The sequence below is a fragment of the Dromiciops gliroides genome, chromosome 3, assembly GCF_019393635.1.
Source record: "Dromiciops gliroides isolate mDroGli1 chromosome 3, mDroGli1.pri, whole genome shotgun sequence".
Lineage (NCBI taxonomy): Eukaryota > Metazoa > Chordata > Mammalia > Microbiotheria > Microbiotheriidae > Dromiciops > Dromiciops gliroides.
Genome location: NC_057863.1, coordinates 433,490,527 through 433,502,911, shown reverse-complemented (window position 1 = coordinate 433,502,911; position 12,385 = coordinate 433,490,527). Strand labels below are relative to the sequence as shown.

At 34.5% G+C, this 12,385-nt stretch overlaps 1 protein-coding gene across 3 annotated transcripts in view; it reads right to left on the bottom strand.

The window, feature by feature from the left end:
- SESTD1 (SEC14 and spectrin domain containing 1) overlaps positions 1-12,385 on the bottom strand; it is a 147,412-nt gene that overhangs the window by 50,578 nt on the left and 84,449 nt on the right. For all 3 annotated transcript variants that reach the window (XM_043996644.1, XM_043996643.1, XM_043996642.1), the window contains 3 exons: positions 8,200-8,313; positions 4,887-4,984; positions 3,418-3,473 (listed from right to left, as the gene is read on the bottom strand). In XM_043996644.1, the coding sequence (XP_043852579.1) occupies positions 3,418-3,473; positions 4,887-4,984; positions 8,200-8,313 (268 nt within the window). The remainder of the gene's footprint in view (positions 1-3,417; positions 3,474-4,886; positions 4,985-8,199; positions 8,314-12,385) is intronic.

Below are 12,385 nucleotides of genomic sequence, written 5' to 3'. Positions count from 1 at the left end.
TGTATAGGACTCTAGATTTATCCCTATGAATATTAATTTTGTTATATTCAGCCCATATGCTGATGTCTTTTTGGAATCCAATTCCACTGTAAAATGTGTTAGCTATTCCACCTAGGTCTGTGACATTTGTAAGTTTGACACACTGTCACCTATGACTTAATCCAAGTTAGTTATTGATCAATACATTGAAAAGAACAGGGTCAAACAGAAATCCCTGTGTCTCTTCACTAGAGAACTCTCTCTACATTTGTGACTACTCTTTGGGGTCCAGTCCATTCTTCAAATTTCAATCTCATATCATTCTACTATAATCTAGAGCATATCTGTGTCTCTTCCCAACCCTGTTCAGAATTTATCTTTCCCTTCTAGGAACTCAAAGAATTTTTATTATTCCCCTCAAGTTCTTATAATATTAAAATGATTCATGTACATTTTTCTCTCTTCTATTACATTTTCCATTTCTTATGCTGAGGGACTTGATTTGCATCTCACTTAGCTCCCACCACAGCTCTTCTATACAGGAGGTACTCAACAAATGCGATTTTTAAAAAAAGTTTATTTTTCTATTTGGTACAATATCACATTTCAGGATTAGTACTTAAACTTGGCTTTTATAAGAAAATCAAATGACATGTAGCAAGTAGGTGAAAGGCTAAAAGAGAAAAAAAAAAACATTAACATGACATGGTATCTACACATTTTCTGATTCAAGCAGCATCTCCATGATGTGAATGGAGAGTATATCCTATGATACATGGGTTGGATTTAATGCTTAATGTCAAAGAGCAAATGATTAATATATCAACTATAAATTAATTTATATAAACTATAAATGCATGATATATGGAATATTTAAATATCAAATGGTAAAACTTATTTTAAATATATTTCAAAACCTTGGTAAAATCTTGCTAAGTAACTACAAATTTGTTTCATACAGTATAAAACTCAAAATTAATTCATTATTTTTTCAGTTGTTCAGTAGTATCCAACTCTTTGTGACTCCATGGAGCATAGCTGTTCATGGGTTTCCTTGGCAAAAATATTGGAGTGGTTTGCCATTTCCTTCTCCAATGGGTCCTTCTGTCAGGCAATCAGAGGTTAAGTGCCTTGTCCAGGGTCACACAGAAAGGAAGTGCCTGGACCTGGATCTGAACTCAGGTTTTCCTGACTTTAGGCCTAGTACTCTAATCACTAAACTATTAGCTGCCTCAAAATAATAAAAAATACTAACACAAGGTTACTTAAATCAAAATCTCTTTTGTAAATTTAGATACTAAGTCAACTGTGTAACCACGCTTTCATTTTTGTTTGAGATATATTTATTAATGCTATAATACTGTTTATTATTATGAATTTGACATTATTAATAAGGATGAAAAACACAAGTGTTAGCTGGAAGAAAATAAATAAAATGTGATTCATAAATTTCTGCAAATTCCCTGGGAAAAAAAAATTTAACTAAAAATGTGTCTCTTAATCACCGTTTTCCAGGGTAACAACTTCCTGACACAGTATACCTAAGAATGATTCAGATACATATCTATAACTATAGATGTTTATAGATGTGTATATATGTCTACAACTCTTAATAGTCTTATTTTCTTAATCTAAAAGATTTCTTTAAAAAAAAAAAAGATGGGGGCAGCTAGGTGGCGCAGTGGATAAAGCACTGGCCCTGGATTCAGGAGGACCTGAGTTCAAATCCAACATCAGACACTTGACACTTACTAGCAGTGTGACCCTGGGCAAGTCACTTAACTCTTATGGCCCTGCCCCCCCCCAAGATCATGTGACCCAAATAACCCAAGGAATTCCAAACACACAAACATGAGGCATGCCATTAGAGAAGTTCAATTTCTACAAACCAAGTAGACTCAATATAAATAGGCATCTATTCTGGCCATGCTTCTAATTTCAGTTCTAAGATATAATTATACATAATAATGTCCTAGTTGTAACCCACCAAAAGAAAAATGCTTTTAATTGCTTATACTTTTTTGATTCTTTTAAAGTATCAAATGTAAATTACTTATACAAAATAAAGTTAGAATCTAGATTTTTTTTTACCAATAATTTTATAATTTCTTAATTATACCAATACAGTAACTACATTAATTTCTTTGGAAATTGTGAAATCTTTAGACAGTAACATTTAAAAAAATAAAACTGATGCAAAACAAGGAACATTTAAGATTCACTTCTTTAGTTTTCTAATATAATTTGAAGAAGACCTGTTTTTGAAAGGCCATTTCCCAAAATATAAATAACTTTTAAACCTACTTATAATATATATATATAAAATCTACTAAGAACACTGATATTAGAGAAATATACTGGGTATAATTTAAGAACATTTGGTTTTATATATTCTAGTTTGTTCTACCTTAGTCAAAACAATCATTAATGAAGTATTCAGACAAGAGAATGTTCAATCAACAAGTAATCCTTAGAAGATTAAATTTATGATTTTTAAAATATAAATAGTATTTTAGAAATATGTAAAAGCACTCTAAAAGTCCTTTTAGATTAGAGAAGACAATTTAAGGGATTCCATCAGGTAATAATATAATCTAATGGAGTTAACTGATCCAAGTTTGACTGCTGTTCTGTTCTTTACTAATAGTGTAACCTTGGGCAAGTTGCTTAACTTCTCTGGCTTCAACTCTCTATCTGTAAAATGACAGCATTTGAACTAGATAAGATCTAAATTCCCTAAAGGTTCTAAACTCTATGACCTCTAACGGGTAAATGAAAAATAAGGGTCTTACTCCAACAGAAGAATTTTAAACGATAAAATCAGTATTTTTATTCAGCTGTTCTATCTATAATCTGTGTAACATTATTATGGTCCAGGGTGCAGTTAAATGTATTCTGACAAAATAATAAAGTAACTATGGGTTAAATTATTTTCATCTCCAAAAACCTGTAAAGATCTTGTTCATCAAAGCCTGTAACATTATTTTAAAAAAAAATGGATAAGATGTATGGAAAAACTGCCTTTGGGGACAAGAGTGATAGAGGGGTACTAATGTTCCATCAAATCTGGAGTTGGGGTGACTGGGTGTGATGGTTTTTTAAACAAAGGCAATCTCCTATTCACAGTTTTGATGCCATCGGCCTTATAATCTGGCTTCTGACCCACTTAACAGAAACTGCTCTCTCTCTCTCTCAAGTGACCAATGTTCTCTCAAATTCTAGATTCAATTACCTTTTCCCAGTCTTCCTTATGGTTGCTTTCTCTACACCTATGGATACACTGAACCACCTTCCTGAATACCTACCTCAGTTTTCTACACACTGTTCTCTCTGGGTCTTCCCATCCTCCTTCCTTATGCCTCTTGTTCTTCCTTTTTGTGCTCAAAAGCTCTGGTCGTTTCCTTTTTACCCAAAAAAATCATAAGCTTTTCAACTTACCTGTTTGCAGAACTGTTTCAGGATCAACTGATGGAAGAAAGTTCAAATCCATGGATCTAATGATTACCAAAATTTGGAAAATAAAATTAAGTTAAATATTTTTATCTGTGCAACTAAAGAAAATAATTAAAACAGATGAAAACTCTGATACATGTATATATCATGGCTCTATATACCAGAATTCTGATAATTTCTAGATAAGAAAGACTACTGGAGATGATTAAACACTGGTAGCCATGGAAATAACATGATAAATTAAAGCTACAGTTGCCAGTGCATTGTGTTTATTTATTCTGGAAAGAAGTTTAGTGTGTATTATACTATTACTTTCAAGTGAATTCACAACAGTATTTACCCCATGAATATTTATTTCAAATTGGAAAAACTTTAATTTATGGTGAAATGATACTAAAATGTAATTATGGTACCAGGAGACAAGCTGAACATGACTATTTGAAATTAATCAATAATATCAAGGATTTCTATTTGTAGTAGATACATAACTAGACATATAGTGCATTTTGAATCCATGTAAATAACAAAGTGTATTTTAATAAGGCTTTTACAAATTACATTTACAAATTACATCCAAAAGATAAGAAATAGGCCAAGTGCCTTAATTCTTTCAGATTACGATTTGATAAATTGCTGGTCTAGTAACCAATGTGTATCCAAGAAAATTAAAGGAGTCAATTTGCCTCTTTATGTGTTTAACCTTTACTCTGAGTAAAGGATTTAGACCACAGATTGAGAAAAATGGGAACTTGCAAGGCTGTTAAGTTCAATGGAAACTTGTTAAAATGATAAATCTGAGAAGTCACACTTTGATATTACAACTGAACAATACTTCAGTCAAATTCATAAAACAGTAAATTTTCCAAACTGAACTCATGAATAGAATATATTATCCATTTTGTAAAGAGAAAGTTCCACAAGCTAAGCTTTTAAGTGCTACCATGTTTTAGTTAGGTCATAATAATGTTTGCTCTTATCTTTCTTAGCACTCAAAAAGGTAAGGGAAAAAAACCCATTCAACTTGCTTGCAATTAAAAAAAAAACTACTCATCATTATAAACAAAAGTTAATGCATAATTATTCATCAGAAATAGCTTTTATGGGGGGCAGCTAGGTGGCACAGTGGATAAAGCACTGGCCCTGGATTCAAGAGTACCTGAGTTCAAATCCAACATCAGACACTTGACACTTACTAGCTGTGTGACCCTGGGCAAGTCACTTAACCCCCATTGCCCCGCAAAAAAAAAAAAAAAAAAAGCCTGAGTCCTCCCTGTGGTAAAGCTAATTTATTGTCAACTGATCATGAAGCTAATGCAAAATCAGAATGTGAATTTAAACTTCAAACTTGTCCATACCAGCTAAATTATCTTGTAGTAACTCAGGAGGTACCTCATTTAAGATTAAATTTAGCTGAGCATTGTTGCATACAGAATAAAATTAATTCATGCACATACCTTTCTTTCTCCTGCTGGTTTCCCTTATCACTTCCATTATTGATCAAAGCAAGTTCGTCTAGTAAAGATGTAGAGTCTTTGGTAAACTTCTCAAAGACCTAAAATATGAAATTTTGTTAGAAACATCTTTTTAGAAGCACACAAGACCTGGCAGCTTCTACTTAAAAAAAGAGATCTTGGAATAAATATTCCAAAAGACAAAAAAAGATTTATGGACTTACAACGAAGAGTAACTTAACTTGAAAAGCTAAATAATCCTGGGGGTGGGGGAGAGAAAAGAGGACTTTCAAGAATTTCTAATGAAAAGCCGAGAGCTTAATAGGAACTTTGAAATATGGACACAAGAGTACAGAAAAATCTAAAAGGGTAAATTTATTTGAATAAATAAAAGTATCCATCTGATGCAGTGGAGCTAACATTCCAAATAAGTGCCCCTCCAAAACCTTAATACCTTCAAAGGCTACTAAGGAAGTTAAATAAGAAAAACAGAAGTCCTGGAGGTGTACTGCTCTGTTATGAGGAGGAAGAGAAGTTATAGTAAAAAGAAGACTATACTAGTGTAGAAGGATTTTGCTATATGGAATTTGCTTTTTCTTATAACAGGGGTGCATAGAAAACTAACACTTGCTCTGATTCATGTGAACAAATCATAATGCAGGGAAGAAAACTGTAATATATCTCTAGTGACTTTTTGATCCTGAGTAGGAAACCCAAATATTAAGATCCTGAAAGCCAAGTGAGAATTTTATGTTGTATATTTTTCTTCTAAAAAGTTGCAAAATTAGATTACTGCCAATTATTATCATTTTTAAATTGTAAAAAAATTCAATTATCAAAAGTTAAAATAGATAACAACTGAAAAGATTTTGAAAGGTAACATAAAGAGCTCATAAAATATTTCTGTTTCAGGAGGACCTGAGTTCAAATCCGGCCTCAGACACCCCAATTGCCTCACCCAAAAAAAAAAAAAGAAAAGAAAGAAAGAAAAAAGAAATTAGAGTCCAAGCAAAGAAATCAGCTATGCTTTAAAATGTTGGTATCTAGGATCATAGATTTAGAACTGGGAAGGACCTTACAAGTTATTTAGTCCAACCCCTTCACTTTTTATGAGGAAATAGAGTTTTAACAATGTTAAATGACTTGCCTAATATCACCAAGCCATGATCTGAACCCAAGTCCTTTGAATTTTCCATTGCATTATTCTGTCTCCCTTCCAAATAAAACTCAAAATACAATTATATGGACTTAATGGGGGAAGAAAATACTATTAGCAAATGTAATACACAATGGCAACATTTATCAGGTGACAGTTATTTTTATTCATGGTCAAGATATTCATCTTTTAAGATTGCTACCCTAAATAATAACATTGCATTTTTTTTTAATGAGCATGCCAGAATATATTTTTGATGAAAAATCTGGAATCTCCTTCTCTGAGAATTTTAATTAAAATGTTGGAAAATAACAGATAAATACTATCTCTGAGTATTTCTTAGGTATCTCTTCTTGGTCCCCTGGTCTTCTCAATGTTTTTATCAGGGCCTTGGATATAAGAATATGAATGGTGTGAGAAAATAATAGGGTTTGGGGAATGTCCAAAGGGCTCCCCACCCCAGGGGATTGATTAGATTAAGATTGATTGGACTGACTGATTTAGCTGATTAACTCACTTAATGTTAATTCAATTAAAACCATACCTGCCTGGCCCTCAAAAGGGTGTGTTCTCAGAGGATGTGAACTCTGACCTCACCACAGGACCACCCTCAAGTCCAGTGAACCAGTGGATTTGGTTGATGCTAGCTAATTAGCTTGAAGCAGTGTGTAAGGACCACCTCTCCTCCCGACCCAGAAAAGGCTTCCACATGCAGTTACTCTCAGTTAGTCTCTCTTGTAGGTGCTCTTGGTGACAGAGAACTTGGAGGAAGAAGTAAGCCAGGCTGAGCTCTGTTTTTCCTCTAGGTTAGAAGGCCAGGCTGAGCTCTATTCGCTCCTCTAGGCTAGGTAGTCCTTCTGAACTTTCAGAGACATGTGTTCTCTTTACTAATATTTAATATACTTTAATAAATGCTTAATACCCCCAAACTGGTGCTAAAGCCTCTAATTTATAAGTAACAACTATATTAGGAACCCTAGCTAATTTTCCCCAAACTTGGGAAAGAAATAAGGCAACCACATATAGTTTTACCCACCACAATGGCAAGATGATCAAAACTGCAGATGACCTGAAGTTAGGTATTATACTAGTGTAATGATTGGAATGACGCCACCTACTGGAGACTTGCTGTGGGAAAGCTCCACCATGAGGAAAATGCCTCAGAGGCATTGTGGCTTTTCCTTGGCATCAGGAAATGACGTTTGCTCATGGGTGCTGTCTATCAAGGCTACCAGCCAATCAACTTGAGGAGCCTCCTATGGTCTGGGAGGAGACAGAAAGGAGGAAAGGGAGCCTGCGCAGAGAGCGCTGGGGCTTTTTGGCTTCCTGACTTGGTGGTGGCGGCAGAGGACTTCACAGGAAATTTGAGGAAAGATAGGAATGCCAGGCTGTTAGAATTCTGTTCTCAATCTTTTTCTTTCTATTTTCCAATAAACCCTTAAAAACCTAAACTCGTTTTATCAGTGATTTTTAGTCAGTTTCCCCCACATTAGAATCCACATTTAGAATCTTAAATTACACACTAGACAATGTTGAATCTGAATCCCAAAATATCTCAATAGACAAAATAGTCAAAATAAAGATGAAACTTAATAATGAATAAAGGTAAAGTCCTGACAACTGTAAAAGTCATATCTAAGGAGGAATGACTAGAAAAGAGTTCTGGATGAGAAGCATGTTAACAGTGGATTTTCTAAATAAGGAGACAGAAATCTTAAGGTGATCAAATGCAAAAGAGTTGTTCATTTCCAATATAAACCAAGAAGAAATCACTTGTGATACAATATGAGAGATTTAGACTGACTATAAAGGTTTTGCTGATAATGAACACTATTAAAAATGTGAATAGAAATATATTCCTTTCTAAGAGTTGTTTAAAATTGTTAGATTATCATTTATTCAGTAATATCTTTTGTCTTCTTGAAGACAAAAAGCCTATCACCTAAGGTTTCTTTCCAACTTATCAGCCTATTTTTTTGTCTAAAGTACTTGCAAAAAGTCTTCTGGTACACTTTTCAACAACCGTCTCCCTCACCCCCCTCCCATTTTAGTGAGAAAAGAAACACCCCTGTGTTTTCCTTTAGTGAAATTTTTAAAATTATCACAAATTATACAATATTGATATTTAACAGAATTTTATCATCATTCTAGTATACCAACCAGTCTCTTATTTAGCCAATCCATGTGATCATAGGTAAGACTTCCACCAAAATCTTCTGTTAATTGGCATGGCTCTATATACCGAGTTAATTTGTTAGCAGACACTAAAATAACCTGTAAAGATAGATAAGTAATTGTTATTTTGTAAACCTTCCTCACAATATAAATAAAAATTTAATTACATTAACAAAATGGTTGCATTATTAAAATACAACTGGTTCTAATAATATGACTGTAATTTATCAGTCTACTTGATTGATATATAGCATGTACTAGCTTTGAATAGAAATGTACCTATCATTTTTCAGTACCATATTTCTTTCTTTCTTTCTTTTTTTGTGGGGCAATGAGGGTTAAGTGACTTGCCTGGGGTCACACAGCTAGTAAGTGTCAAGTGTCCAAGGCCATATTTGAACACAGGTCCTCCTGAATCCAGAACCGGTGCTTTATCCACTGTGCCACCTAGCTGCCCCTATTACCATATTTCTTAAACATAAGTAAACAGCCATGTTGAAAAACAGCCTGGTTCATCTTCTTTTTTTACTAGGAATTATGTACTCATAAAAATGAACTATTCTCTAAAGCATTCTAATTTTTATCTGATGAGGAATTTCACATATTAAAACCATGTATAAGATTTCCAGAAATATAACCACAACAAATCTGACAAACTAATTTCATTGTATTATTGTTCTTTAGATATCCTTTCTACTCCCTGGACCCCTACACTGCATACTTTTCACACATGCTCACCTATTGATGTATTTAAATATACCTCTGTTTAAATATATAAATATATAGTAGACCCTCTATTTAAATATAAATTTAAATTAGGGTGGTTTATTTTTAAATTATTTATAAATTAGATATACAGTGGGGAACAGGATGTATGAAACTAAGAATTATACATGTTAAAATATAATTTTCCTAATCTAATACTTTGCAAAATGTTAAACACAAATTATATAAATATTCTATTAGCAAGTCTAAAAGTTATTCTGGTTCTTCAATTATACCATTTAATTTGTTTTTGTTTTTTTTAAAAAAGCACCAAATGTTAAAATTTTATTTGGGAAAAAAAACCTCTAAAAATTTTATTTGGTTGTCCATAACTTTAACAGTCAAGTATGAAATATTCATGACTATTTCAAATGACAATTTAAAGTTACCTGTTGATAAAGGATGACTCTAATATGATACTTTGCCTGATATGGGCAGTAACTGGAGTTAATTTAGGATTAAAATCTCAGTAGAAAATTGGTTTTCCATTAGCAAGGTTTTAAAACCACAGCCTAGAGAATTTTGCTCCAGGATAATCTGGTTCAAAATATTATTATTATTTACTATTATCAAATGCTATTATTGTATCTTCTTTTGACTATTTCCCATAAACCTGCCTTGAACAATGCCTTTCACACAGTAGGCACTTAACAAATAAATGGAATAAAATGACCTCTTTGGCTAACGTCCTCTAAGGGTTAGTATAAAATACTAATAACAGTCCTTTTTACTCTGAAATAATCAGTGAAATGAAGTTCTTTTGGGAATCACTGAAACCTCACCCATCCATTAAAACTCAGTTCAAATTCCACCTGTTCCTGTTTTCTGTCTTCACCTCTCTAATGAAACTACTGTTTTCAAGGTCACTATCAACCAGTCAATTGCAAAATCCTTTTAAAAATATGCCCTTATCTTTGTTTAGCCTCTTGTGGAATATAACACTATGGATCACCCCTATGTTGTTGTGGTAACTAAGTGGGTTGGAAGATAAGAGTGCCAGATTTGAAGTCAGACCTGAGTTTGAATCTCAATACCACCTATCTCAGAGGTAGGTGGCCTATATGAAATAATATATGCAAACCATGAAGCATTATGTAAATATTAGATATTATTATTATCATTATTCATACCCCTTCATCCCTTGGTTTCCATTACATAGTACTTTCATGCTTGTCCTCCCACCTTTCCTGTTCCTTCTGATTGCTTCTCACCTTTATCTGGCCCAACAAACATGGAAATTCTCCAAAGCTTCTATGATTGTTTCTTTTCTCTTTTCACTCCACAAGCTTCCTTGACAGTATACCATTGTGAGATTTAAAATTGGATACAAGAGCATTAACCTCCCCTTTTAACCTTTCCCTTATTTATCTCCCAGACTAGTATGTGGAAGAAGCCTCTGGTCTCTAGTTAGAGCTTTTATTGTTTGGAAATTACAAGATGATGTTGATTAGAGAGACAGGAATGTATAAATACAAACAAATAGTCTTAAATCTAAGCTTAGTCTATATTCCATATAAAACTCACCAAAACCTGTATAGGGCTCAGCAAAAACCCAAGGCCACCTCTGAAGCTGAGAGCCGAGTCAAGCACATGCTGTTACTGCAACCCGGGCTGAGTCGCACTTCAGTCAGTATCTGTGTGTGCAGCGCAAACAGCGGACAAGGAGAGCCGACCAAAAGACCTCACTTCCGTTCTCTCCTTGCCTTTTAAGCTTACACCCTGGAAGTGGAGTGCTTAGCAGCCGGACTGGCGTGCGTAGCCCATGCACGGCCCTTCCTCACGGTCTCCTCCCCAAAGGGTGGTCCTTCAAAAACTGGCGTACTTTTTATCGCTAACCAACTGTTAAAAACTTTCACTTTTTACCACACCATTTACATGGGTTCAAATATCAAATATAGACTATTTCCAATCAATCCATCATCCTCAAATCCCCATAGCTCTAGCTGTATGTTTTGTCTTCTACATATCTCCATATAATTGTCATATTGATACCTGATATTTGACATCTATCTAATACTGAGCTCATTAAGTTCATTATGCCCTAATACTATATTTCCCTCTAACTCCCTCTCTGTTTCTAATAGAACCAGTATTCTAATAGCATATCAGGCTTATAACCTAAAAATCATTTTTTATTGTTCCCTCCTCCCTATCCCAGTACATCCTACCAGTATTAATCCAGCCTTGTTTCAATCTTTCTGTTGCTGTTATTCAGTCATCTCAGTTGTATTCAACTCTTCATGACCCCATTTGGGGTTTTCTCGGCAAAGATACTAGAGTGGTTTGCCATTTCCTTCTCAAACTCATTTTATGGATGAAGAAGCTGAGGCAAACAGGGTTAAGTGACTTGCCCAGGATCACAAAGCTATTAGGTATCTAAGATTGTATTTGTACTCAGTAAGATGGGTCTTCCTAACTCCAAGCCTAGCACTCTATCCACTGTGCTACCTAGCTGCCTAGCCGATACTTGTACAATGTCTTTATCTGGCCTGTCTACCTTCAATCTATTCAACCTCTAATACATTCTCTATACTCCTGCCTGAGTAATATTTCTTAAATGATCATGTTAAACCACCTACTAAAAAACCTTCACTAGATTCTCATTATGTACTGAACAAAGCATAAACTCCTGACCATGGCACTCAAGGAACTCAATAACATGGACACAACCTACCTTAACCAATTCCATCTCAGAGTCCTTCCTCCCATATATTTAATGTTCTAGTCAAACTGGGTTCTTCTCTATCTCTTATTCATATCCTGCTGATCTCTCATAATGCTCTCTTTCTCAGTAAGGCCCAAATCATATGCCACCTATTCCATGAAGCCTTCTTTGCCTTACTATTGTGGTAAAAAATGAAAGTTTTAACTGAAATTTAAGATTTGAACGCATACTACTGAAACGGTTTTTGAAGGACTGCCAGTTTTTGAAGGACCGCCCTTTCGGGGAGGAGACCATGACAAATAGCCCTGCGCCTGCTGCTGCCCGGGAGAGCATGGCCAAGCATGCAAGACTTCCGGGGCGCCAGCTTAAAAAACTGAGTAGAGAACGGAAGTGCTCTCTCTTGGCTTGCACACTCTGGCTAGGGTTTGACAGTGCATTCGGCGGCACGCATTTGACTCTGGTTCTCAGCCTGAGAGGCAGTTTTGGGATTCGGTGAGTTTTATAAAAGAACATAGATTAAGCTTAGATCTAAGACTATTCATTTGTATTTCTACTTTCCTATTTCCCTAATCAGTATCACCTGTTTGTTGGCTAATTAATTCCCAAACAATAAAAGCTAATCCCTCTCTGATTAAAGCTCAGAGGCTTCTTTTCTTACTGGTCTGGGAGATATATAAGGGAAAAGGTTAAAGGGGAAGTTTAATGATCTTATATCCAATTTTAAATCTCACACTTTTCCAA